At 40.7% G+C, this 25,383-nt stretch overlaps 1 protein-coding gene across 2 annotated transcripts; it reads right to left on the bottom strand.

Moving 5' to 3' along the window:
* Positions 1-8,577: 8,577 nt before the first annotated feature.
* On the bottom strand, positions 8,578-25,129 carry FASTKD2 (FASTK mitochondrial RNA regulator 2). 2 transcript variants are annotated; one of them, XM_028112260.2, is made up of 12 exons: positions 25,064-25,129; positions 23,546-24,388; positions 20,501-20,604; positions 19,711-19,819; positions 18,854-18,977; positions 18,438-18,577; positions 17,131-17,303; positions 12,957-13,120; positions 11,764-11,970; positions 11,257-11,338; positions 9,780-9,894; positions 8,578-8,773 (listed from the first exon to the last, which is right to left on the bottom strand). In XM_028112260.2, exons 2-12 carry the CDS (start codon positions 24,266-24,268, stop codon positions 8,654-8,656), a joined length of 2,061 nt encoding a protein of 686 aa, XP_027968061.1. In that variant the 5' UTR covers positions 24,269-24,388; positions 25,064-25,129; the 3' UTR covers positions 8,578-8,653. The 2 variants fall into 2 exon arrangements, with proteins under 2 accessions (XP_027968061.1, XP_027968062.1); XM_028112261.2 differs by lacking the exon at positions 25,064-25,129 and adding an exon at positions 24,957-25,037.
* Between the last annotated feature and the right edge of the window lie 254 nt (positions 25,130-25,383).

Here is a 25,383-nt window from a genome sequence, read left to right on the forward strand (position 1 = left end):
AGGGACTTCGCTGCAGTGGCTAAGCGGGGGGTGGAATCCTCCCCCGACCGTGTGGTCTCAGGACCCTTGGGGTCACAGAGAGACCGGGGGTGCCTGAGTGCGCCAGAGCTCCCAGGTATCAGAGTGGGGAAGCCGGCTGCAGAGACGGAGCCGAGGCGCGGGCTCTCAGCTCGGGGTTGCCATAAACTGTGATCTGCGGCCCAGTCGGGGCACGGCTCCCCCAGCAGGGACCCAACAAGCAGCAGATCCGGGGAGACTCCCCTTCCTTCCCGGGGAGGAGCGGTGCGGGAACGCACTGCAGGGATCTGCTGGGTTTGGAGACTCCGTGCGGGGTCGGGTGCCAGAGATAGCAACGCTCAGTCACAGGCCGGGTGAGCACGGAGTACGGCCGGAGACCAGGGACACGGAAGTGACTGCTTTTCTCTGGGGGCACACTGAGGAGCGGGGCCCCGAGTTCTCAGCTCCTCCGGGTGGAGATTGGGAGGCCACCATTTCTGCCCTGGTCCTCCAAAGCTGTACCGAGAGCTTGCAGGGAACAAAAGCTCCTGACAGCAAACCGGAGCACCTTCCTTAGCCCGGACCGACAAGGGCAAGGCAATTCCGCCTCCGGCAAAGACATTTGGAAACCACAGCAACAGGCCCCTCCCCAGAAGATCAGCACAAACAGCCAGCAAGCCAAGACCAAGTTGATCGATCAAGGAGAATGGGAGAACTCCGGCGCTAGGGGAATACTGCACATAGATTCATGGCTTTTTTTTTTTTACCATGATTCATTATTTCATCAAAGTTAATTTTTGTTGACTGTTTTTTTTATTTTTCTTTTTCCCTTTTTCAACCAACATCTTATCAATCCCTTTTTTTTAAAAAAAAAAACATTTTCTATTTTTCATTTTTAGAGTCATATTTTATCCCTTCATAGTAGTTACCCTTATTTTTGGCATATATATGTAAGTTGTTCTCTCTTTAAAATTTTGAGGTACAGTTTCTTCTAACAGATCAAAATATACCCTAAATCACTAGTGTATGGCTTTGTTCTAGTCTCCTGCCTGATCACATTCTCTCCCTTTTTCCTTTTTTTTTTCTTTTTTTTCTTAAATCTTCTTTCTTTTTTCAAACAACTTATCTTACCAAGTCCTTTTATAAAATCTTTTATAATTTTCATCTTTACAGTCATCTTCCATCCCTTCATTGTATCAACCCTTATTTTGTACATATATGTCTTTCTTCCTTTAAAATTTTAGGAGGCACTTTTTTCTAACAGACCAAAATACGGCCAAAAACTAGTGTGTGGCACTTATCTATGCACTAGCCTGATCATATTTGATCATATTCTGCTTTTTTTGTATTGGTTTGTTTTTGTTTTTATCTTTTTTTTCTTTTTTTTTTTCTTTTTCTCTTTCTTTTTTCTTTCTTTCCCTTTCTTTTCCCCTGGTTTCAGGTCTTTTCTGATTTGTATACAGTATATTTGCTGGGGACGTTGTAAACCTGTTAGCATTTTGTTCTCTCATTCATCTATTCTCCTCTGGACAAAATGACAAGACGAAAGAAATCACCTCAGCAAAAAGAACAAGAGGTAGTACCGTCAGCCAGGGACCTACTCAATACGGACATTAGTACGATGTCGGACCTAGAGTTCAGAATCATGACTTTAAAGATACTAGCTGGGCTTGAAAAAGGCATGGAAGTTATTAGAGAAACCCTTTCTGGAGAAATAAAAGAACTAAAATCTAACCAAATCGAAATCAAAAAGGCTACTGATGAGGTGCAATCAAAAATGGGGGCACTAAATGCTAGGATAAATGAGGCAGAAGAGAGAATCAGCGATATAGAAGACCAAATGATGGAAAATAAAGAGGCTGAGAAAAAGAGAGAGAAACAACTACAGGATCACGAGGGCAGAATTCGAGAGATAAGTGATACGATAAGACGAAACAACATTAGAATAATTGGGATCCCAGAAGAAGAAGAGAGAGAGAGAGGGGCAGAAGGTATATTGGAGCAAATTATAGCAGAGAACTTCCCTAATGTGAGGAAGGAAACAGGCATTAAAATCCAGGAGGCACAGAGAACCCCTCTCAAAATCAATAATAACAGGTCAACACCCCGACATCTAATAGTAAAACTTACGAGTCTCAGAGACAAAGAGAAAATCCTGAAAGCAGCTCGGGAGAAGAGATATGTAACCTACAATGGTAGAAACATGAGATTGGCAACAGACCTATCCACAGAGACCTGGCAGGCCAGAAAGGACTGGCAAGATATCTTCAGAGCACTAAACGAGAAAAATATGCAGCCAAGAATACTATATCCAGCTAGGCTATCACTGAAAATAGAAGGCGAGATAAAAAGCTTCCAGAACAAACAAAAACTAAAGGAATTTGCAAACACGAAACCAGCCCTCCAAGAAATATTGAGAGGGGTCCTCTAAGCAAAGAGAGAACCCAAAAGCAGCAAAGAGCAGAAACGAACACAGACAACAGACAGTTAACAGTCACCTTACAGGTAATACAATGGCACTAAATTCATACCTTTCAATAGTTACCCTGAATGTAAATGGGCTAAATGCCCCAATCAAAAGACACAGGCTATCAGATTGGATTAAAAAACAAGACCCATCAATATGCTGTCTGCAAGAGATTCATTTTAGACCCAAAGACACCCCCAGATTGAAAGTGAGGGGGTGGAAAACCATTTACCGTGCTAATGGACACCAAAAGAAAGCTGGGGTGGCAATCCTTATATCAGACAAACTAGATTTTAAAACAAAGACTGTAATAAGAGATGAGGAAGGACACTATATCCTACTTAAAGGGTCTATCCAACAAGAAGATCTAACAATTGTAAATATCTATGCCCCGAACATGGGAGCAGCCAATTATATAAGGCAATTAATAACAAAAGCAAAGAAACACATTGACAACAATACAATAATAGTGGGGGACTTTAACACCCCCCTGACTGAAATGGACAGATCATCTAAGCAAAAGATCAACAAGGAAATAAAGACTTTAAATGACACACTGGACCAAATGGACTTCACAGACATATTCAGAACATTCCATCCCAAAGCAACGGAATACACATTCTTCTCTAGTGCCCATGGAACATTCTCCAGAATTGATCACATCCTAGGTCACAAATCAGGTCTCAATCGGTATCAAAAGATTGGGATCATTCCCTGCATATTTTCAGACCACAATGCTTTGAAACTAGAACTCAACCACAAGAGTAAAGTCGGAAAGACCTCAAATACATGGAGGCTAAAGAGCATCCTACTAAAGAATGAATGGGTCAACCAAGAAATTAAAGAAGAATTAAAAAAATTCATGGAAACCAATGAAAATGAAAACACAACTGTCCAAAATCTTTGGGATACAGCAAAGGCAGTCCTGAGAGGAAAGTACATAGCAATACAAGCCTTTCTCAAGAAACAAGAAAGGTCTCAAATACACAACCTAACCCTACACCTAAAGGAGCTGGAGAAAGAACAGCAAATAAAGCCTAAACCCAGCAGGAGAAGAGAAATCATAAAGATCAGAGCAGAAATCAATGAACTAGAAACCAAAAGAACAGTAGAACAGATCAACGAAACTAGGAGCTGGTTCTTTGAAAGAATTAACAAGATTGATAAACCCCTGGCCAGACTGATCAAAAAGAAAAGAGAAATGACCCAAATCAACAAAATCATGAATGAAAGAGGAGAGATCACAACCAACACCAAAGAAATACAAACAATTATAAGAACATATTATGAGCAACTCTATGCCAGCAAATTAGATAACCTGGAAGAAATGGGTGCATTCCTAGAGATGTATCAACTACCAAAATTGAACCAGGAAGAAATAGAAAACCTGAACAGACCTATAACCACTAAGGAAATTGAAACAGTAATCAAAAACCTCCCAAGAAACAAAAGCCCAGGGCCAGATGGCTTCCCAGGGGAATTCTATCAGACATTTCAAGAAGAATTAATACCTATTCTCCTGAAACTGTTCCAAAAAATAGAAATGGAAGGGAAACTTCCAAACTCATTTTATGAGGCCAGCATTACCTTGATCCCAAAACCAGACAAAGACCCCAACAAAAAAGAGAATTACAGACCAATATCCTTGATGAACATGGATGCAAAAATTCTCACCAAAATACTAGCCAATAGGATCCAACAGTACATTAAAAGGATTATTCACCATGACCAAGTGGGATTTATTCCTGGGCTGCAAGGCTGGTTCAACATCCGCAAATCAATCAACGTGATACAATACATTAACAAAAGAAAGAGCAGGAATCATATGATCCTCTCAATAGATGCAGAAAAAGCATTTGACAAAGTACAACATCCTTTCTTGATCAAAACTCTTCAGAGTATAGGGATAGAGGGTACATACCTCAATATCATAAAAGCCATCTATGAAAAACCTACAGCGAATATCATTCTCAATGGGGAAAGGCTGAGAGCTTTTCCCCTAAGGTCAGGAACGCGGCAGGGATGTCCACTCTCACCACTGCTATTCAACATAGTATTAGAAGTCCTAGCCACAGCAATCAGACAACAAAAAGAAATCAAAGGCATCCAAATCGGCAAAGAGGAAGTCAAACTCTCACTCTTTGCAGATGATATGATACTGTATGTGGAAAACCCAAAAGACTCCACCCCAAAACTGCTAGAACTCATACAGGAATTCAGTAAAGTAGCAGGATATAAAATCAATGCACAGAAATCAGTGGCATTCCTATACACCAACAACAAGAGAGAAGAGAGACAAATCAAGGAGTCTATCCCATTTACAACTGCACCCAAAACCATTAGATACCTAGGAATAAATCTAACCAAAGAGGCAAAGGATCTGTACTCAGAAAACTATAAAATACTCATGAAAGAAATTGAAGAAGACACAAAGAAATGGAAAAACGTTCCATGCTCATGGATTGATTGTGAAGATGTCAATGCTACCTAGAGCAATCTACACATTCAATGCAATCCCCATCAAAATACCATCCACTTTTTTCAAAGAAATGGAACAAATAATCCTAAAATTTGTATGGAACCAGAAGAGACCCAGAATAGCCAGAGGAATACTGAAAAAGAAAAGCAAAGCTGGCGGCATCACAATTCCGGACTTCCAGCTCTATTACAAAGCTGTCATCATCAAGACAGTATGGTACTGGCACAAAAACAGACACATAGATCAATGGAACAGAATCGAGAGCCCAGAAATGGACCCTCAACTCTATGGTCAACTTATCTTTGACAAAGCAGGAAAGAATGTCCAATGGCAAAAAGACAGTCTCTTCAACAAATGGTGTTGGGAAAATTGGACAGCCACATGCAGAAGAATGAAACTGGACCATTTCCTTACACCACACACAAAAATAGACTCCAAATGGTTGAAAGACCTAAACGTGAGACAGAAGTCCATCCAAATCCTAAAGGAGAACACAGGTAGCAACCTTTTCGACCTTAGCCGCAGCAACTTCTTCCTAGAAACATCGCCAAAGGCACGGGAAGCCAGGGCAAAAATGAACTATTGGGATTTCATCAAGATAAAAAGCTTTTGCACAGCAAAAGAAACAGTCCACAAAACCAAAAGACAACCGACAGAATGGGAGAAAATATTTGCAAATGACATATCAGATAAAGGGCTAGTATCCAAAATCTATAAAGAACTTATCAAACTCAACACCCAAAGAACAAATAATCCAATCAAGAAATGGGCAGAAGACATGAACAGACATTTTTCCAAAGAAAACATCCAAATGGCCAACAGGCACATGAAAAAGTGCTCAACATCACTCGGCATCAGGGAAATCCAAATCAAAACCTCAATGAGATACCACCTCACACCCGTCAGAATGGCTAAATTAACAAGTCAGGGAACGACAGATGTTGGCGGGGATGTGGAGAAAGGGGAACCCTCCTACACTGTTGGTGGGAATGCAAGCTGGTGCAACCCCTCTGGAAAACAGTATGGAGGTTCCTCAAACAGTTGAAATTAGAGCTACCGTTTGATCCAGCAATTGCACTACTGGGTATTTACCACAAGGATACAAATGTAGGGACCCGAAGGGGTATGTGTACCCCAATGTTTATAGCAGCAATGTCCACAATAGCCAAACTGTGGAAAGAGCCAAGATGCCCATCGACAGATGAATGGATAAAGAAGATGTGGTATATATACACAATGGAATATTATGCAGCCATCAAAAGGAATGAGATCTTGCCATTTGCAACGACGTGGATGGAACTGGAGGGTGTTATGCTGAGTGAAATAAGTCAATCAGAGAAAGACATGTATCACATGACCTCACTGATATGAGGAATTCTTAATCTCAGGAAACAAACTGAGTGTTACTGGAGTGGTTGGGGGTGGGAGGGATGGGGTGGCTGGGTGATAGACATTGGGGAGGGTATGTGCTACGGTGAGCGCTGTGAATTGTGCAAGACTGTTGAATCACAGATCTGTACTTCTGAAACAAATAACGCAACATATTTTAAGAAAAAAGAAAAAGAAGAAGATAACAGGAGAGGAAGAAAAGGGGAGTATGTCAGAGGGGGAGACGAACCATGAGAGATGATGGACTCTGAAAAACAAACTGAGGGTTCTAGAGGGGAGGGGGGTAGGGGGATGGGTTAGCCTGGTGATGGGTATTGAGGAGGGCACGCTCTGCATGGAGCACTGGGTGTTATGAACAAACAATGAATCATGGAACACTGCACCAAAAACTAATGATGTAATATATGGTGATTAACATAACATTAAAAAAATAAAAAAAAATAAATAAGAATGAATTTTAGTTTCTTTAATAAAATATTTTCAACTCTCATTCTGAAGCTTCTAAGGGTTAAATCGTTGGGCCAAGGACACAAAGCTAAGTGTTGTGCAATCTGGAACCAGAATCCAGATTTCCTGAGACCCAAGCCAAAGGGCAGTAGAGGATGGAATGATGTGGGCATCAGAGACGGGGCTGAGACTCAGGAAAATCAAGTTCTTTGAGCTCTAACTTCCTCAACCATAAAATGAGGGAGGTGGGTTAAAGGATTGCCAAATTTCCTTTCAGGCCTAACCTTACCCAAATGCAGGCCGGATAAGCGGATAAAATCTCTGACAGTTGAGCAGTCCTATGCTGGAGCTTTTTTATGGCCGCCCCAGGGTTCAACTCTCTTAAGCCTGGGGAGTCAGCTCAGGCTCACACTCCAGCCCTGCCCTATTACCTGCATAGTCGTGGCAAACAATTTATCTTCACATTAGAGATAAGGAAATGAGGGCCCCCAAGAGGATCCTAATAGAGCTGTACCTCTAAGAGTTAAGATAATGAAAAGAGAGCATAGGTGTGAGAAGTTAGCTGGGTCTGGCAGAGAGCAAGATGTCCAGAAATTGCAGGTCTGTGTATTTGGGGTACCTTAGTTCATCCGGGCTGATGTTAACAGAATGCCATCAACTTGGTGGCTTATCAACAACAATTTATTTCTCACAGTTCTGGAGGCTAGGAAGTCCAAGATCAAGGCTCTGGTGGACTCAGTGTCTGGTGGGGGCCTCTTCCCTGCTCACAGGGGGTCATCTCCTCACCGTGCCCTCACATAGCAGAAGCAACAAGGGAGCTGTCTGGGGCCTCTTTTATAAGAGTACTAATACAGTTCATGAGGGCTCCACCTTCGTGGACTAACCACCCCTCAATGCTCTACCTCAAATACCATCACATTGGGGGTTAGGTTTCAACATAGGAATTCGGAGGGGGTGACATAAACATCCAGTCTCTTGCATGGAGGTAAAATCATTCCAACTTAACATGGCATCAAGATTCATAAGTGAAAGTCCCTGTGTCCACAGTGAGTCAAACACTAGGCAGACAGCTATACCGCAGATTTGAACAAATATTTCAATAAAAGAATGAACAAATGTAATTGAAAAGCAGTCCTCAGGTCTGACTCACAACATAGTTCAGCTACATATTTAATCTAAATGACTTCATGAAATGGTGGGAGGGAGAGAGCGAAAGGAAGAACCTCAGCAATGGCAAAAGTGACGTGAGCAACCCACAGCCTACCAGGTTTAATAAATTTGGACTCCTTGCCATCTCTGCACGGTCTCATCTGTGCATCTTTCCATGGGACCCACGAACCACTCCCACCTCGAATGCCTGTTCCGAATGCAGACGCCCCATCCGCAGCCATCCCACCCATGCTATTTCGTTATTTCTTACCCACGCTGCAATTCGAGCACCCGGCTACCATGTGGTCAAACTGAAAAACGTGGTCAATGCCTGAGTCCCGGACAGCTTACCGAGAGAGTGCAGATGCGCAGATTTTGAACACAGGGACTGCCCAAGCCACCTCAGCCGCAGCCCATCCCAACTAAGGAACCAGTGTTCAATGCATCAAAGCTAACGAGCAAAAGTAAAACCTACAGCCCATGAATCTGTCAAATATCTGGGCCCTGGAGGGAATAGGTATGGTTGGAAAAGTGACCCTTCTGGAGTCACCTTCTGAAATGCCAAAAACATTTCTTCCACTCTTAAAATTAATTTTAACAGTGAACTGAAGTGACACTTTGTTATGGTGAGCAGTAAGGTGAATTCCACTGACAACTGAATTGTAGTCTTTATTAAAGTTCTTTTACAAACTTATGTCCGCTAATACAAAAAGGCTGCTTTGACTTTAACACGTGCTTTGCAGATTTACATCAGCAGTAAGAAAGGCTTCAGCTGAGTAGAGTTTGGTCTTCAAAAGCGTGACTACATCCTGCATCTCCAGCCTTTCCACCTCCCAATTACGGACCTTACCAAAGAAGGGGGAAAATCATCAGTTTGCAAGAAGACGATGACAGTAAAATAAAAACTAGTTTCGAGATCCAAGCATATCAAAGTAACATCAAGCCAACTGGTTTTTAAAAACAAGTGTTATCTTATAATTACTCATATTTTAAAGGTTTAGTAAGACTATGTGCTAGAGCTGAAGAAAACTCTACCAGTGAAAATTCTAAAAAGTTTAAAGGCCCTCTAAAGTGTGCAAAGACTCCCTTCTTGGGATAACCTTCCTGAGAATTCATATAATATCCATTATGGAGGGGAAAAAAGTCTTAAATAGTAGCCCATTAAGAAAAACGTGCCATCTTAACCTCAGTAATCTGCACGTAATCTGTATTTAGATACAAAAAGTACCATAATGAAGATGAGTATGTTCACACTTCACATTATGTGCAGGACCAAATGAGTGGCATTTAGATAGATCCCAACATTAACATATATAATTTCATTCATAAGGTTCTTGCTCCATACAGAGACATCTGGAGAGCCTAGCCAAGCAAAGCTGTGGAGCTTGGAATCAAAATGAGGTGTGAGAGGGAAGAAGAACTCTCCTCTCATGTCCATCTAGCTTTTCCCGGCGACAAACATCCTACAACAGCCTCACACCAGCCCATGAAAACAAAGCTTTAATTCACATCTTTTCTTCCCTTGTTCAAGAAACTCTGGAAACTGAATATCATGTCATGGATCTTAAATTAAATAAGAAAACTAATTATTTACATTTCTCCTCTTAACAAAAAGGAATAAAATTGACCAAACGTAGCACTTTTAAAACTCCTGGTAAATAATAGTTATCAGCTGACTAGAAACCACATCACGAACAGAAATTTTCTTTTCCAAAGAAAAAATAACTAAGGTACTTATTCCAACACTGCCGACAATTCCTCTAGAGTCCTCGTAACCAAGCTCAATCACAACATCCCCGGCAGAATGGATATCAGTAACTGAAAAGTATTTCGTTTGCGTTTTTTTCTTACCAAGATTACGTGAAAACCCATTACTTTCAAATGTCGCATTTTCATAGCAAGGAATCCTCTGGGGTGGGCTAAATCCAAACAGTAAGCAGATCTAGGAACACACAGTACAGCTACTCTGAAAATGAAAATGCACAAAAGAAGACCCATTACTAATGAGATTACATCTACAATCGTGCTGCATTCCTGTTCTTTGGAGATTTCAAAGTCGAGTTCTCTGCTGACCAGTTGTCACCATTCCCTCCTGCCCTGACTGTCCTCCACGTTGTTAGTTGGCCTCTGCAAATACTCCAGTGTATGAAGGCTACAGACACCAAAAGCTTAAAATAACGCTTTACATCATTATCCCTCAACCATCTTTTAAGGATGGCTATATTCTTGATGAGGAAATTCACCTCCAGATAGGAAAGCATTTTAAGGCCTTCCTGTGCAGTGTTAATCTCTGATCTAAATATAATTATTTATGCTACTAGAAGTATTGATGTAGATAAACCAAATGACAAATGCTCTCGTTGTACATATTGTCTCCCAGAGAGAGAAGCATTTAAAAACCAGAACGGAGAGAGCAAATACAAAGAAGAAAACACTACGAGAAAGGCCAGACTGTTAAAAAGATAAAATCTGTATGTGTAACAAAACATGGAAGGTGTAATTTGTTTTTTCATTGTTCTTGGCCTTTTGGAAAGATTAAGTTGGTTGGGGGAAAAACAAGACCTCTGTATCCTTCCTGTCTTCTGTTATACTTTGGCTGTTATCTGAGATAACATAAGAGAAATTTTATTTTTTAAAGGAATACTCATATTCCTTACTTCTCAGTACTTTAGGCTGAGAGCTGCTATATTATGTGGAGTACCTGAAAATGAAAAATTATCTTTCACAGAGGTCAAAGAGAAAGCCTTTCTTTCAGGGGAGATGGGCAATGTGTATAGGCAAGGTCACAGTGAAAAAGATGGCCGAGGACCAAGCTAGATGGATTCAGAAAGGGGTCAAGTTTACAGAGTTGGAGGAGAATGGAAAGGCATGAGCAGACAGAGTGTGAAGCCCCACAGATTTCTGTTCTCTACTGTAATTATGTGCATGTCCTATGAAGCAACGGGGACAGAAGTTCCTTGGGGTCACAACCCGTGTCTGACTCATCTTTGTCTGCCCCGCAGGGCCTTTCCATAAAGACTGACTGAAGCAACACGACCTGAAGCATCTGCATCGATAATTTCAATTATGTCAACGTTGTTCTATTGTAGTACTCTGCTTTAAAACCTAATTTGTAAAAATTGCCTATTTCATTACATGGCTCAACTCCAGTCCACTGTCTTTAAGGAATGTCTGCATTTACACCTAAGCGGTAGATTAATGGATGATAAGTCTCTTGGTATTATTACAAGCTCTGCACAAATAGGTCTTAATATTGTTACTGCTGCTTAATATGAAGTCTTTGAGAATTAAATTCAGAAAGCTCGGCAAATGAATATACGTCAGCAACCTTTGAGTATCTGCAGCGGAAGTTACCACGTCGGAAAATGGAAGCACTTGACTCCTGTTAATATCCATTCTTACTTCAAAATCTGAAAGAAAATAATTAATTTTTCAAACACTGCTCAAAGTGATACTCTGTTTCCAAATGTATACTAACCCTACCAATAATGATAATGGCATCAGAGGCAACATATGATGAGCGCACCATGTGCCAGACTCCAGTCTGGGGTTTACACGCATCACCTCATTTATTCACCACAGGAGCCCAAATGAGGCGGGCACTCCATCTACTGCCACTTTACGGGCGAGGGGACAGAGCAAGGGGACAGAGCGAGGGGATGGAGCGAGCGCCTCACGAACACAGCACCAGCACATACAGAGCAAGACTCCGAACCGGCAGTCCGGCTCCGGAGCCAACGCTCCACCAACCTGCCGTGGAAAACTTCTCATCTTCGCCCAAAATAAAGGAAAATAAATAAAATACAATAGAGGAAAACCAAAGAAAGCCCCATACCGATATGGTAATTGTGTGGCAACTGTCTGTTTTTTGAGAAGTATCCTTCTCCCAGAAGGCTACTTAGCGCATCTGCCACCTTCACATTTGGATACAACGCCGTGGACGGCAGCGGTGGTGGGGCCAAATCTACCGCGTTGTGACAAGAAATATCCAGTTTTAGGCAAGCAGCCAAAATACGAAGCTTGTGAGCATTCCTCTCGTCAGCTAAAAAAAGGAGAAAAAAAATATACAGTAGAGAAGAAGTATTAATGCCACGCTTAAGACACTGTATTAATGTACCTATATTTCTAATGATCTGTTTCTTATCAGGAGGAATCTCTCTGTGTCTCCCTAGTTCCCAGTGCCTACACTGGTGCCCGGTATTTGATTATGCTTTAAAGTTTAAAAGATCTTTCTGGGTGATTTAGTCTAAACTCTTCACTGAATGATGAGCAATGCCCAGGAAGGTTCAAATGCCTCATGATTTACCAAAGGTCAAGCTGGGACTCAAATCCATGTTTCCTGGGTTTAAGGCTGTTTCCCCCACTGTCACTGCTTAAAACAATCAGCACGTGCTGTTCCTTCTTCACAGTCTGACTTTGGAATTTCCCAACATTGTTTTTAAAAGAATTTAAACTTCTCTATTCTCAGACACATTACTGAATTTTGTACATCTAGCCGGATATTGCTTTTCTTTATTTAATATTAAAGACCAAAGTCAACAATTAATTTCATTCCAAGAGTAATTAAGTTCACTACTTTGGGAACTATCTGACTGCTTGATCTAAGAGCCTGTTCCTCATTATAGGCCAGGAGTGACAAAGTGATTCAGGCTGCAAAAGCTGACTGAACTCAGCTCCAAAGGCGACATTAAGGATTAGGAAGTACAAACACCTCTGATCAAGACACAAAGAACACTGTGAACATGCAGCCTTCACACAGGTGCAGACGGTATAAATAAAAGGAACAATGACAGTGTGTTTCTGATCCTTGCCTTCTGTACATAAGAGTCTCTCATTAAAGGAGGCTGCATAGCTTTGCTGGTTTGAAGCACTGACCTCTGACTTCACCATTTTGGGTCCTTTCCTCAGTAGTATCTGCTCTGCACGTTTTAACCAACTCTGCTCCAACGATGACCCCATTCAGTATCACAAGGTAGTTAGCTAGTGGGACTGCCTTATATCAGTCACCACTGTATGCTGACACCATACCTGACATCAGCAGTTCATTGATGATGTCCTTTTGGAGAAGTGGATTAATAAGGGCCATGGGAAAATGGTTCATCAAGCAAAATGAACACACAGCATTCAACAGATTTTCCGAAGAGATGTGGCGGAGATAACCAGTCAGAGAAGTAGCCATAACTTCTTGGAACCTTCGGGGGAACAAAGAACAGTCAGCTTTCAAATATAAATAGAAGACAAGGTCGTGGTAGGGAGAGTAGGGTGCTAGAGAACCAAAGGAGTCCAAAGAAAGGAAGTAAGAAAATCAGACTGGCATTATGTCTTTCAGGTCGGGTGGCTATCTCAAAATAAATACATATTCTCCATAAATGGTAGTTAGCTACTGCTACATGTCTCGTGCAGAGTAAATATTTCATAGGCTATGACTCATTTAATTACTATTAAAACTTTATGGAGCAGGTATTGTTCTTCTTCTCATGATAAAGATGAGTGAACAGGTTCAGAGAGGTTGAGGAACTTGTCTAAGAACAAACAGCTGGGAAGTAGCAGAGACAGTGCTGGAATTCAAGTTGTCAGGCTCCAGAGCCTTTTAACCGTTCTCCTGCATTTTTACCATGAGTGTGTCTGTAAGGTCTGGAACACCACCATAGTTTCACAACCAATTAAAATTCTCTAGCTATCAATATTCTGAGTTAAAAGAACTGCAAGCCTAATCCTACCACGCAGAACTAATGTTCTACAGTATGACAAAGCAGTTAAGCATGGACGAAGAGAGCAAAGATCAAATTAGGTGGGGCCCCTTGCCCAGGGTGACATGGTAATAAATGGCACAGACAGGTTCTGAACCCAGGTCAGGCTTAGGACATGAGCTATCTATTGTTCTATAAGAAAAAAATGAATGACACGCAAAGTATGGTGACAGCGCACAGGAAAGGAAGTAGACAGAGCAGCTTTGGGGATAAGGAGAATTTCAGTAAGTGGAAAAGATGGGAAAAGGGAAGATCGTGGGGAACCGAGCAAAGAAATGGAGGCCTGCAAGCGCACACTATCTGCCTGCTGGTGAGGCGAAGGCACAGAGCACGGCTTCTTCCGGCGAAGGCAAGCCCGCCCTGGAGCGAGCCCTTACATACAATGAGGCTGTCCAGGAAAAGGCCTCAGATCAGCTGGGAGGTCCCACTGGCAGCAGCAGATGGCTGAGGGATGGAGTAGGTGGCTGTGGCAGGCTAAGCAGGACTGCGGGAGTTACTATGGGGTGGGAAACAGCAGTGAGGCCAGAAAGGGTGGGCTGCAGATGACCGCATTTGGAGCCTGGGTGGTAATCACCTACCCGATCTCGTCCGACACCTGTACCTCCTGCTTTAGTAACACCCAACTTCGTGTCCTTCCCTGCAATGCTCTGCTGTTTCTTTCCTCCCTGACTTGAACATGGTGTCCCTTCTGTTCAGAATCTTCTTTCCTGCTCATCTTCCTATGGTTACCTCCTAACTCCCCACCTTTGAAGATCTGCTTAGGTACCACCTCCTCCAGGCAGCACCGCCTGGCATTCATCCTGAAGCTCCACGTCACCAGGCTAGTGTTCTGGTGCATCCTTCCCCTACTGTCCTAAGTTCTGCATCAAATCTATCACTCCAATTTTCATGCTGTCTTTAATTGTCAAACTCTATGTGTCTACCTCACCCATTACACAGAATCCTGGCAAAAAGGATTGTGTCGTGGGGGCCTGGCTGGCTCGGTTGGTGTGGCATGTGACTCTTGATCTCAGGGTTGTGAGTTCAAGCTCCATGTTGGGTGCAGAGATTACTTAATAATAAAAATCTTAAAAAAAAAAAAAAAAAGGATTGTGTCTTACTCATCTTTGTCCTGAGTACCCAAGTGCTTGGTACAGGTTTTCCGGCTAAATAAACAAATTTAGATGAGGAAGACACAAAGAAGAGAATGTTAGTAGAAAAAGATGAATCAAGAATAATTATGTACACCAAGGGCACCTGGGTGGCTCAGATGGTTAAGCGTCTGCCTTCGGCTCAGGTCATGATCCCAGGGTCCTGGGATCGAGTCCCGCATCGGGCTCCCTGCTCCTTGGGAGCCTGCTTCTCCCTCTCTCTCTCTCCTCCTGTCTCTCATGAATAAATAAATAAAATCTTTAAAAAAAAAATTATGTACACCAAGTTGTGTACATTAAACATGTACAGCTTTTTACATGTTCATCATATCTCAATAAGGTGGTTTAAAAAATCATCTCACATAGGTTTCAGTAAATAACTGATGGAGGAGGAGGAGAGGGAAGAGAAGCAGCAGGAAGAGGAGGAAGAGGAGGAAGAAGATCTGTGGTGACCACAAGCAAGCCACAGATTTTCTTGAGCTCAGGAGCACACGGAGCACCAGAGATGCAAATCTGGGATCACCTAGGGGGTGGTAAGTACAGATCAAGAAGAAACCAGGGGACTGAAATGAAAATTGAAATGCTAAATGTTTTCTTTCCTGGGTTCCAAACCCCGGAACATACTCTGGATTTAATACACCCTCTCCCCTAGAAGCCACCACATAAATAAAATGATTAACGTACCACATGTGGATATACAATGTGCTAAGCCAAATTTTCTGCCACTCTCTGCTAATCAGCTTCCCAAATGCTCTGCGTTAGCCTGCTTCTATAAATCTGCCACTGCAGCTGAAGACACCGTCATCCTTTCTGTCTTCCCTAAAGCGTTCATTTGGTACCTCCATTTACTGCCTTCCTCTGGAAGTCCCAGACTTGCCTCCTTAAATAGACTGGAAGAACAGGGAACACAATGTAACAGTGTGGACCAAGTTGTCTCTTTGGATGCCCACAATGAGCTGAAAAACTCCCTAACCATCCAGTGTTCGTTCTCCTAATACCATGGAATCCGTGCGGCTGTTTCTGGAGTTTGAATTACCACTCAGCTTGACAGTGTTTGTCAAGAAAGTGCTGGAGGTACATGGGAGACAGCCTCAGAAGAAAACCAATCCAGGGGAGCAGAGGAAGATGGAATTTGGGGGATACTTGTACACCTTCATTAGATGCCTATTCTGTGCCAGGTCTTGTGCTAAGTTCAGAATAACAAGAAGCTGGGTCTGACTCTGGAGAGCTTTCCAACTGAGAAGCAGACACAGGCTTACGGACATATAATTATAGCTCTGTGTCAAGGCTCGACCAGAGATTCACAGAAGATGTGACAAGCACTGGGGCTCTGACGGCAAGCCGGGGAGGCACAGGAAACGCAGCACGAATAGAGTTTTTCAGTACAGCGGAGGCTACGACAGGCAGCTGCTGTTCAGCGGGCCCAGCACCACTTCTTGGGTTACGTGCTCCAAAGGGAGGGCGTGTGACCCAAACTCAATCGGATCTCCTCTTTTGGAAATCTGAATCCTGAGGGAAACCACAAGGACAGAAAGCAGCTGAAGTCAAGTCACTCACCTGATAGCAAAGAGATGGTCTGTGACTCTTGCCACTGAGACCCTCAGAACTGGCCTAGTTTGTTCCTGCCACCCTGTCACTACACTGTAATTCTTTTACACAGCTTAACCCACTTAATCCCTGAAAGACTCAATGTGATTAGGAATAACTCTTATTTCTTGTTTTAACAGATGAAGAAACTGAAGCACAGATTAGCAACTTGCCAAAAGTTAAGTAGCTGATGAATGGCAGGGCTGGGATTCAAACCTAAGCAATACGTCTCCAGAGTCTGTGCTTCTAAAAAAACATTTTATATACATTTTTGTTTTTAGTGAACTCAAACTGATCTAGAGAGAAAAGATGTTCTGGGTGGAAAGCAGAGGTATGAAAGGGCCCAGAATGTCTGAGGAACTGCTGTATTTAATAGTAGAAATGCATGGTTGTGGTTAAAAATGACAATTATAGAAAGCAGTAATTTGGGACCAAATGAATAGGCAGGGTCAAAACTGAACTATGAACTCAGGAGCTGAGGGAATAAGCTAGGGGAGTTTGAAATGAAGACTCCTATGCTGAATTAACAAATAACATCATAAAGAACAAAGAAACAAGGAAGACAAAAAACCCCAACAAAAATAACTTCACAAATAAAGAATACTACACCTTATTTCTTGATATAGATGACGCCCATGGATGTGTTCACTTGTAATAATGCATTAAGCTTATGATAATACGTAACCTTTTCTTGAAGTATGTTATGTGGCAATAAAAAGAAAAATAAGTACATACTCTGAGGTTTGGCATTTGTAGAAGTGATTGAGAGAAGAATACACATGAAGAATACGGATAATGCTTTTCATGTTTAGAGAAGCAGGATCAGCTATCACTTTCTTCATGAACAAGTCCATCAAATCAGTATGTCGAAAGCCAAGGTTTTCAAATAAAATGAGGAGAAAGAGAACCTTTAAAAAAAGAATGAATTGAGGGAAAACTTTTTAATTATAGAATGCTACCAGTAATTTTTGAGATCTCAAAAAATTAAAACAGCAATAGAACTGTCCAGATGAAGAGAATATTCCCAAAAAAGAAACAATTCTCTTTTCCTCACAAAATCTGTTCCAGCAATTCCTGAATCAGATGTTAATAAACAACCTCTTTTTATAAACTGAGAACCAGAGCATACAATGGTTTCCATACTTCCATTTCATTTAAAAATAAATCCTTTCTTACATGCTTTTCATACATCAGACCTAAAAACTACCTTAAATATACCTTTTCTGAGGTTTTTCAAAACGACCGACTCAATTTTGAACTATTCCCTCTTCCAAACCTAGACACCTTCTCCATTCAAAACATCTAAGAGGTAACTCAAAAATTTCTATATTCAATATTGAGTTGTACAAATGAGAACAGAGATGAAATATACTGTGATTAAATTAAAATTTCCAGTTCACTTCTCATCTCCCTCTTGGAACTTCTCACTATTAGTATTTCTCTTTCCAAAACCAATTTCCATGGCAAACTCAATATGCACCTTACTCTCCAAAGTAAAGTGAACCTAGTGACTGAACACAATTACCGCTGCTTCATTACAAAAAGAAGTTTTTGCCAGCTGCTTCATTAGATGTTTCTATTACTAATACAGCCCCCAAATTTAAAGGTTCTTATTCTGGAAGAAATAAAACAACCTTCCATAAATAGAAGATATACATGATCATTAAGTAATGACATTTTATTCTTCAAAACGCATAAGCCTGTCACATCACCTGTTTTTACTATTCTAAGTCTAAAAAAGAAAAACAGAAAGACAGAAATAATCCTAATTATCCAAAGTACCACACTATCTTTTAAAAAACAAATAGAAGAACAAACTTCGGACAACATAAGTTTTCTTTGAGAAAGATGGTCAAAAGATTAAATAGTATATTAACAGGTAACTCCTAGACAGAAATGATAAAGAGCTATTTTTTTCAAAAGTCATTTCAACATTGGAATATTTTAGTCTCTTAACTACTATAAAGCTGATAGAGAAATACCCAGAATGTTAAATGAATTGAAAACTTCTGAGGCTTATTCCAAACTGTTAACAAACTTACTTGCTTTAACTTCCAGATGTCAATAGTTGTAGCCACATAATCTGCTATTCCCTTAAAAAGATCTAAATTATGGTACTGGAGGTCTCTGCAAGACTGCAATATGTTGATCAATACTTTAAAAGGACACCCATGGATATTACCTTTAAGAATGAGTTAAATAAACAAACAAAAATTACCAGATGGCTTTGAATTTAAAATCCAAGATACTCTACACTCAATATGTTTGTTTCTTTAGAAAAATACAGCACTGTATTTTGTAAAAGACAAAAACAAAAAAACTATAGGCAAAAGTAAAACTCAGGTCTAATCATATCATCAGTTATTATTTGTATAACAGCAAAGTTTTTAAAACTAACAACTATAGTCCAGAACAGTAGGTCAGATGCTAAAAATCATGATAGAAAAATTCCCCTTACCTATGACCATCTTACTGCATTCATCCAGAAGTATAATAGAGCGGTAATTCATGGCAGCTAATGCCTCAAACATGTGCTGGCTATTCAAATCAGAAAATCTGTCTAATTCTCTCAAGGCTTTCATCTAAAGAAAAACAAACTTTAATTTATAATTCGTGGCAAAGTAAATTAAACTTTTATTTTTAAGTAAAAAGGATAAAGTTTCAGCAAAATGACTCAAACAGATATACAGGTCAAATATACAGATTTGTATGTACAGGGGCGCCTGGCTAGCTCAGTGGGTTAAGTATCCGATCTTGGTTTCAGCTCAGGTCATGATCTCACGGGTCGTGAGACTGAGCATGGTGTCAGGGCCCCGCACTCAGTGGGGAGTCTGCTTGAAGATTCTCTCCCTCTGCCCCACCTTTCACTTGCATGTGCACGTTCTCTCTCCCTCTCTCTCTAATAAATAAATCTTTAAATATATATATATTTATATACACAAATAAATATAAATCAACTTCTATTACTTCACTTTAGCAAAACTGAACCTAAAAGCACAACGATGTCCTCCTAAAAAACTGACTTTAGGAACCGATAGCAGGTCATAAGAAATTTTTTTTTCAGGGCACCTGGGTGGCTCAGTCGGTTAAGCGACTGCCTTCGGCTCAGGTCATGATCCTGGAGTCCCGGGATCGAGTCCCGCATCGGACTCCCTGCTCAGCGAGGAGCCTGCTTCTCCCTCTAACCCTCCCCCTCTCATGTACTCTCTCTCTCTCTCTCATTCTCACTCTCTCAAAATAAATAAATAAATTTTTAAAAAAAAGAAATTTTTTTTTCAAATCTTACCCACTAGAGAAAATTCAAAATGTGTTTACCTCCAGTTTCCTTTTAAGAGCAATCGGTGCATCTTTTCCAACACATCTTATCACAGCTTGTAATGTAAAGACACGCTCTATTTTCCAGACTTGCTGATCAACTAGTATCCTGTAATTAGACACAATAAGTACCACATTCCTAGAATCTGAAAACCAGAAGAATTATTTTAAAAGTCACTTGGTCCAGCTCCTACTTCTAGGCAAGGAAGATGAAGCCTACAGAAACAATCTATCTGCCCAAGGGAGTATAAGTAGTTAAAGATTGAGGACCAATCTAGCACTATTTCCTCTCACATTATTCTGTTACCATGAACAAACAAATCACCTCAGGAGATTACAGTAAGATATTCCAATGCATAGTCAATGAAAAAGGAAATTAAGTATTATTCTCACTGACCTATGACATTAGATCAGTTTCATCAATTTTATAAATTATAAAACTCAAGCTCTTTCTTGGGCCAGGTCAGCATCATGTGAACCTCCACACAGTGCCCAAATAACCGTTATGAGCTGAGTACATGTCAGTTCACTCCCAGCCCACATCAGTACTAGGTTTATAAGATCAATTTAGAATTCAATGTTACCCAGACAGTTTTTATAATGGACCCTAAGAGAAGCATTATTTCTAGCTTTACTTGATCCAGAATCAGGACTTTAAGTTTAATAAGGTACTAAAGACTGTAACTACCAACAGTCTCTCCCCACCCAAGTAAGGCAAGTCAGTTTTCATTTTGGTTTTTGATTCGAGATATAAACGGAATAGAGAATGCCACATGAAGAGAGTACTTGCCGTAACCCTGCTCGAAGAACATCCACATTCTTGCATGGCTCCATTGCCTCTAAAACAGTTGACAAAACTGAAAGACATTTCTCATCGCACTCATTGATACGTTCCTATTCAAATAATTACAAAAACACTGCAGATGATAAGCCCATAGTAGACTACCTCACCTAAGCAAAAGCACTGAAGCTTTCAATTAAATGATTAAGCATCAAACCAATAATTCATAACCCACAATAAACATCTTTGAGAAATAAAATGTCACATGTAATGAATTTTCCAAATAACCAATACACACCTTTATATATCAACACTTTTTTTACATTTACCATTACCATTGAAAACACATTTGGTATTGATTGTATTCCTCTGCTTCTGAAATAACTTTTATCAAACGTTATTTTTACTTCTTCTTAGGACTCAAGTTCAGCATGAAGACAAATGTAGTAATATAAGAGCTACAGAGGTATATGGGGCAGTTTGTCCATCCCTAAGGAACCTTAGACAGCTGTCCTCTTGTAATCTCTCTATATCCTTTCCTGGTATCAAACTATAACTTCAGTTGTGAGTTTTCTGATCCACATCTGCTATCCCATTTTACCACCACTATCTGGGTCTCAAAGGGAGCCCCAGGCCTCAGATCCTTCTTTCAGATCTCCCGGGTTAAGGCACTAACCTAGATTCTAGAAATGGTAGTGGGCATAATTCAGAAAGTTAAGACAAACAACACAGCTTACTTAGGGCTCTACAGTTTAATCACAACCAATTCATACACCTCACAAGAGTAGTTGTCATCACAGGTGGAAAAACTTAGGCTGAAAGAGGTATGCTTTTCTGCTAAAATGGCATGACAAACAAGGCATGAAGTCTCAGGTCAGAACACCAGGTACTAAGAAGAATGGATAAGGCTGAAAGAAAAAGAAAGGTCTCATTCCCATGGGAGGGTTTCCATAGCGATTTACACCATTCCATCAATATCTGCTGTGAAAGGAAAGACCATTTGGCTGAAGGGCAAATTCACTAATGACATACTGACCTTTCATCTCTAGCTAAAATGTCTTTACAATTTTCCAACAGGTCAGGGAGACACAATCATACATACATATTTTCTGACTCCAAATATCCACTGCTCATACCTCACCAACGCAGATGCCATGCTGCTGTGGATACCTGTCCAAAATCTAGTAAAAGTATTACTAACCAGGTAGTGACTTATCATAATCACTTTTAAATAACTATATAGGGAATACAGTCTACCAAATAAACATGGATATATGAGTGGCTTAAACACACATATACACAAGTAAAAATTCATTCTTAATGAAGGACATATGGAAATCACAGTAACATAAAAAGTTAAAAACTCATATGCTTAGTAAGTTAATTCTATAATAGGATTATATGGGAGATCATCCTCGAAATTTAAAAATTATTTAATTCTGATCACTGAGTTTAGAAGTCTGAGATGTCCACCCTTAAAAGGTAAATAATTACGTCAATGGGCTATCATTTCATCATATCTGGTGCTTCAGTGAGATAAAACAGGACACTGACTCCCTTGTCTTGAAACTAAAAGTGGCTCTTCTACCCAATTTCACTCTTCCTCCAGTCCATTTTCCACTCATACAGTGATCTAAAATATAAAGGTGAACATGTCGACACTTTGCTTAAACTACTTCAATGGATCCCCAATGCCTATACGATAACTCCAAAATCCTTACAGAGGCATAAAAGCCTCTTTATAATTTAATACCCACCCTCCCACTTCCAGACTCAGATCTCGCCCCTACACCCATAACCCCTCCTCCCCGGCCACAATTACATAATTTCCTCCCTACTCCCTCAAACACACACAACCCCAGCAGTCTATACTTCAGCACCACTGAACTACTTTAGCTCCCCAAACTTGCTAAACTTCTCTTCTGAACAGGCAATCCTCCTCTTCAAATACTATACCCTTCACTATCGATCTCTCACTCACAAACTACTGCTCATTCCTTGGATTCAACTTAGATATCATCCCCTACTGAGCTTGAATCCTTGTTCTACCATGAACTAGGTGTTTGTTAATTCATCCAGCAAATCAAGACCTATAGTGATGTTAACAGAAAGGTAATCTTGGGCAGGTTATTTAACCTAAGCCTGAATTTCCTAATCATTAGTAAGATGAAAGGAGTATCTGTTTTAAAAGGCTACACTGACGATTACGTGAGGCAATTCGATTTTCAAACTACATACATGTATCTCCACCTCAAACACCAATCCTGTACCCTCCTCCCCTGTCTCCTCTTCCCATGATGAAGGCCTTCTCCTAAGTTAGAAGTCTGTTATACACTCTGACAAGACCAAATTTTTCTTTCACTGCACTGAAAGCTCTCTGGGGCCATTATTTTGTTCATAATTATATTCCCTTGGGCTCAGCTCAGTGCCTATAATGTAGTAAATGTATGACTTATTAAATGAATGTTGGTTACTTTTGCAATTGCCTACAAATATCTGTCTTCCCCTTTACATTATAAGGACAAGAATCACATCTCCTAAATCTCTCTAGTGACAAGTGTAGTAACTGATACATAACTGACACTAAATAAATGTTTACAGTACGAATAAATGAATCCACTAGCTGTTTGACTTTAGCCAAGTTGTTTAACATCACTAAATCTGTTTCCTCATCTTACAGGGCTAATGAGAGGATTAAATAAGTAAAAAGTGTAGGTACTCAATAAATACTAGTTCTCCCCTCTTCCCATCTCTTACCTTCAACTAACCAACCTTTCCTTGTATATTTTATCTCTCTCCCCATTTTAGTTTATTACTCACTGTTAGTCATCTCTGGCAAAGAAAAATGGTGCAAGCTTTCATAAATTCCCACAGCAAAAGGAAGGAAAGACCTGGTTAGCTTAAGGTCTCTAAATCATGTATATGCAGAAATGAATATAAACTACCTATTCCACTGATAATCTCTTCCAAGGAGGATACATCTCTATTTCCCCTCATTCTTTCAAGATGTGCCAAACTGTGTAAAATGATATTTAAGTCTCCTTTTGATTTTACCTGGACCACCCTCAGCAAAGTCTGTACCAGCAGAGTGTTCTGAGGAATTCCAAGCTTCACCATAGCATGAAGACTGAACAGCAGGTGGTCATAGTGCATGATCTTCGATTCTCTCATCACTTGTTCACACAGCTGGTTAAATGCAGGGTGGTTAAACATCAGTTGTTTTTCAACATACTTCTGGTCATCAGACATCCTTTTGGCAATTATCCACATTGCTGAAAAATAGTTACTACTGGGAAATACAGGTCCTTCTGAAAATGTATCTAACACATCACTCAGAGAACTACACTCCTGAGACAGTTTTTTATAGTTGACAGGGGTTGGTTTTGTTTCCTTGGTGAGCACATCTTCATTGGAGGCCTTCTGATGAAATGTTATCTTCTTCAATCCATCATCAGGGTCAAGAGAGTGTTTTGAATCAAAGGACAGTCTTCTAGGACAAAGCAGTCTGTCGACTGTAAGGACTGTTTCAGTGCCTATGCCCTTTGTTTGAAAATTATCTCCTGATTTAAAAATTAAGGCATCCTGAAATAGATATCTAATAGATGACTGCACTCCATTACCAAAGTCACTTAAGAGAAGGTTTCTTGGGTTCCAGTTTGAATAAACAATTTTCAGTCTGGAAAATCCCAAAGGATACAGCCTCATAGTTCTGCTTGTTGGAACTAAAGTACTGAATTGTCTGAAGTTCCATAAAAACGAACCGGCTCTGCTATTCATTGTGCTATCCACTCAAACGCTTTCAAATCGCTTTAAATTAGTCTACATAATACAACGCCACTTCAGGGAGTGAAGGAGAAGACAAGCCGTTGTTTAAAGAGAAGACATGCCGTTGGTTTCCTGTAGGGGAAGGAATTATAAAAGAAATAAAAATTAAAGCAAAACTTTTATTTAAATAAAGGAAATGAATTTAATAGACACCAAAGTGGGAACCTATGGAGACATTAAAGATGAAAACGGTAAAACTACTTTACCAAATGGGCTTCCTCCACTTCTTCCACAATGTGTAAACTGTCTTATAGAAGCCAGGTTACTTTGGAAGTAGTCGTTGTATAAATGAGTTTAAAAAATAAATAAATAAAGTGAAATTTCAGGTGAAAAGTGTTCCCACAAAGTTTCCTCTTAAGAAAGGGATTTTATGTTACCATTGCTTTGGAGAGGTCTTCAATGAAAAAACTTTAACGTTGGCGGATACTTTTTTAACATGAAGATTTAGCAACGGCCGAACCCAGACTTTAAGCATAGGGACTGGGACAAGTAGAACCGCTGAGGAGAGGAAGCAACAAACCAAAGTGACGCTTGCATGCGGCCTGAGCTTGGGAGGGTGATAAATCAGCCAGTATCACCAGATCTCATCAAGTGTTATGAGCTCATCTTTCCCAAGCTGGGCCACCCAGTATTAACCTACCTCCCTAAAGGTAAGGCCCAAGCAACTCCTAAGACCTTCCTCCAAAAGACAAGAAGTCTACGGTGTAGCACTGCCAAATGCTCCGCCTATATTCGTTGGCCACTCACCTGAGGTCAGAACCCCGTGGTTCTATACAGGCGCAGCCATGACAGCTTTCCCGCGAGCTGGCAGTATCGCGAGATTTTACGGATCCTTCATAGGTCAAAAAGCTTACGTTCGCGGTAGTCGGAGAAGTTTGCTCAGTAAAAAGGCAACTTACCGGAGAGAACGACTAGTTTCCTTAGGTTCAGGGATAGGGACAGAGGAAAGCACAAAGCTTTTAAAGACAGTGTATGATCGTCTGCCCCAACACCTAACCCCTCTGGCAGGGCCCCAGACCCCGCGCTCAACTTCAGAGTGCGCCTGCTCCTGCGCCAAGCCGTGGTTG

This window comes from Eumetopias jubatus, unplaced genomic scaffold (genome assembly GCF_037043125.1).
Source record: "Eumetopias jubatus isolate StellerSeaLion01/CBP00866 unplaced genomic scaffold, mEumJub1_p1.0 scaffold_3, whole genome shotgun sequence".
In the NCBI taxonomy this organism is placed as follows: Eukaryota; Metazoa; Chordata; class Mammalia; order Carnivora; family Otariidae; genus Eumetopias; species Eumetopias jubatus.

What these genes read in the sequence shown, in the direction of transcription:
- FASTKD2 (XM_028112260.2), bottom strand. Translation starts at nt 24,268, where the DNA reads ATGAATAGCAGAGCCGGTTCGTTTTTATGGAACTTCAGACAATTCAGT. An exon ending in CTTTGCTGAGGGTGGTCCAG is followed by an intron (nt 20,605 to 23,545) that starts GTAAAATCAAAA and finishes TTATTTGAATAG; the next exon opens with GAACGTATCAATGAGTGCGA. An exon ending in TGGGTTTTCACGTAATCTTG is followed by an intron (nt 8,774 to 9,779) that starts GTAAGAAAAAAA and finishes TTCTTTGGTAAG; the next exon opens with GTCCGTAATTGGGAGGTGGA.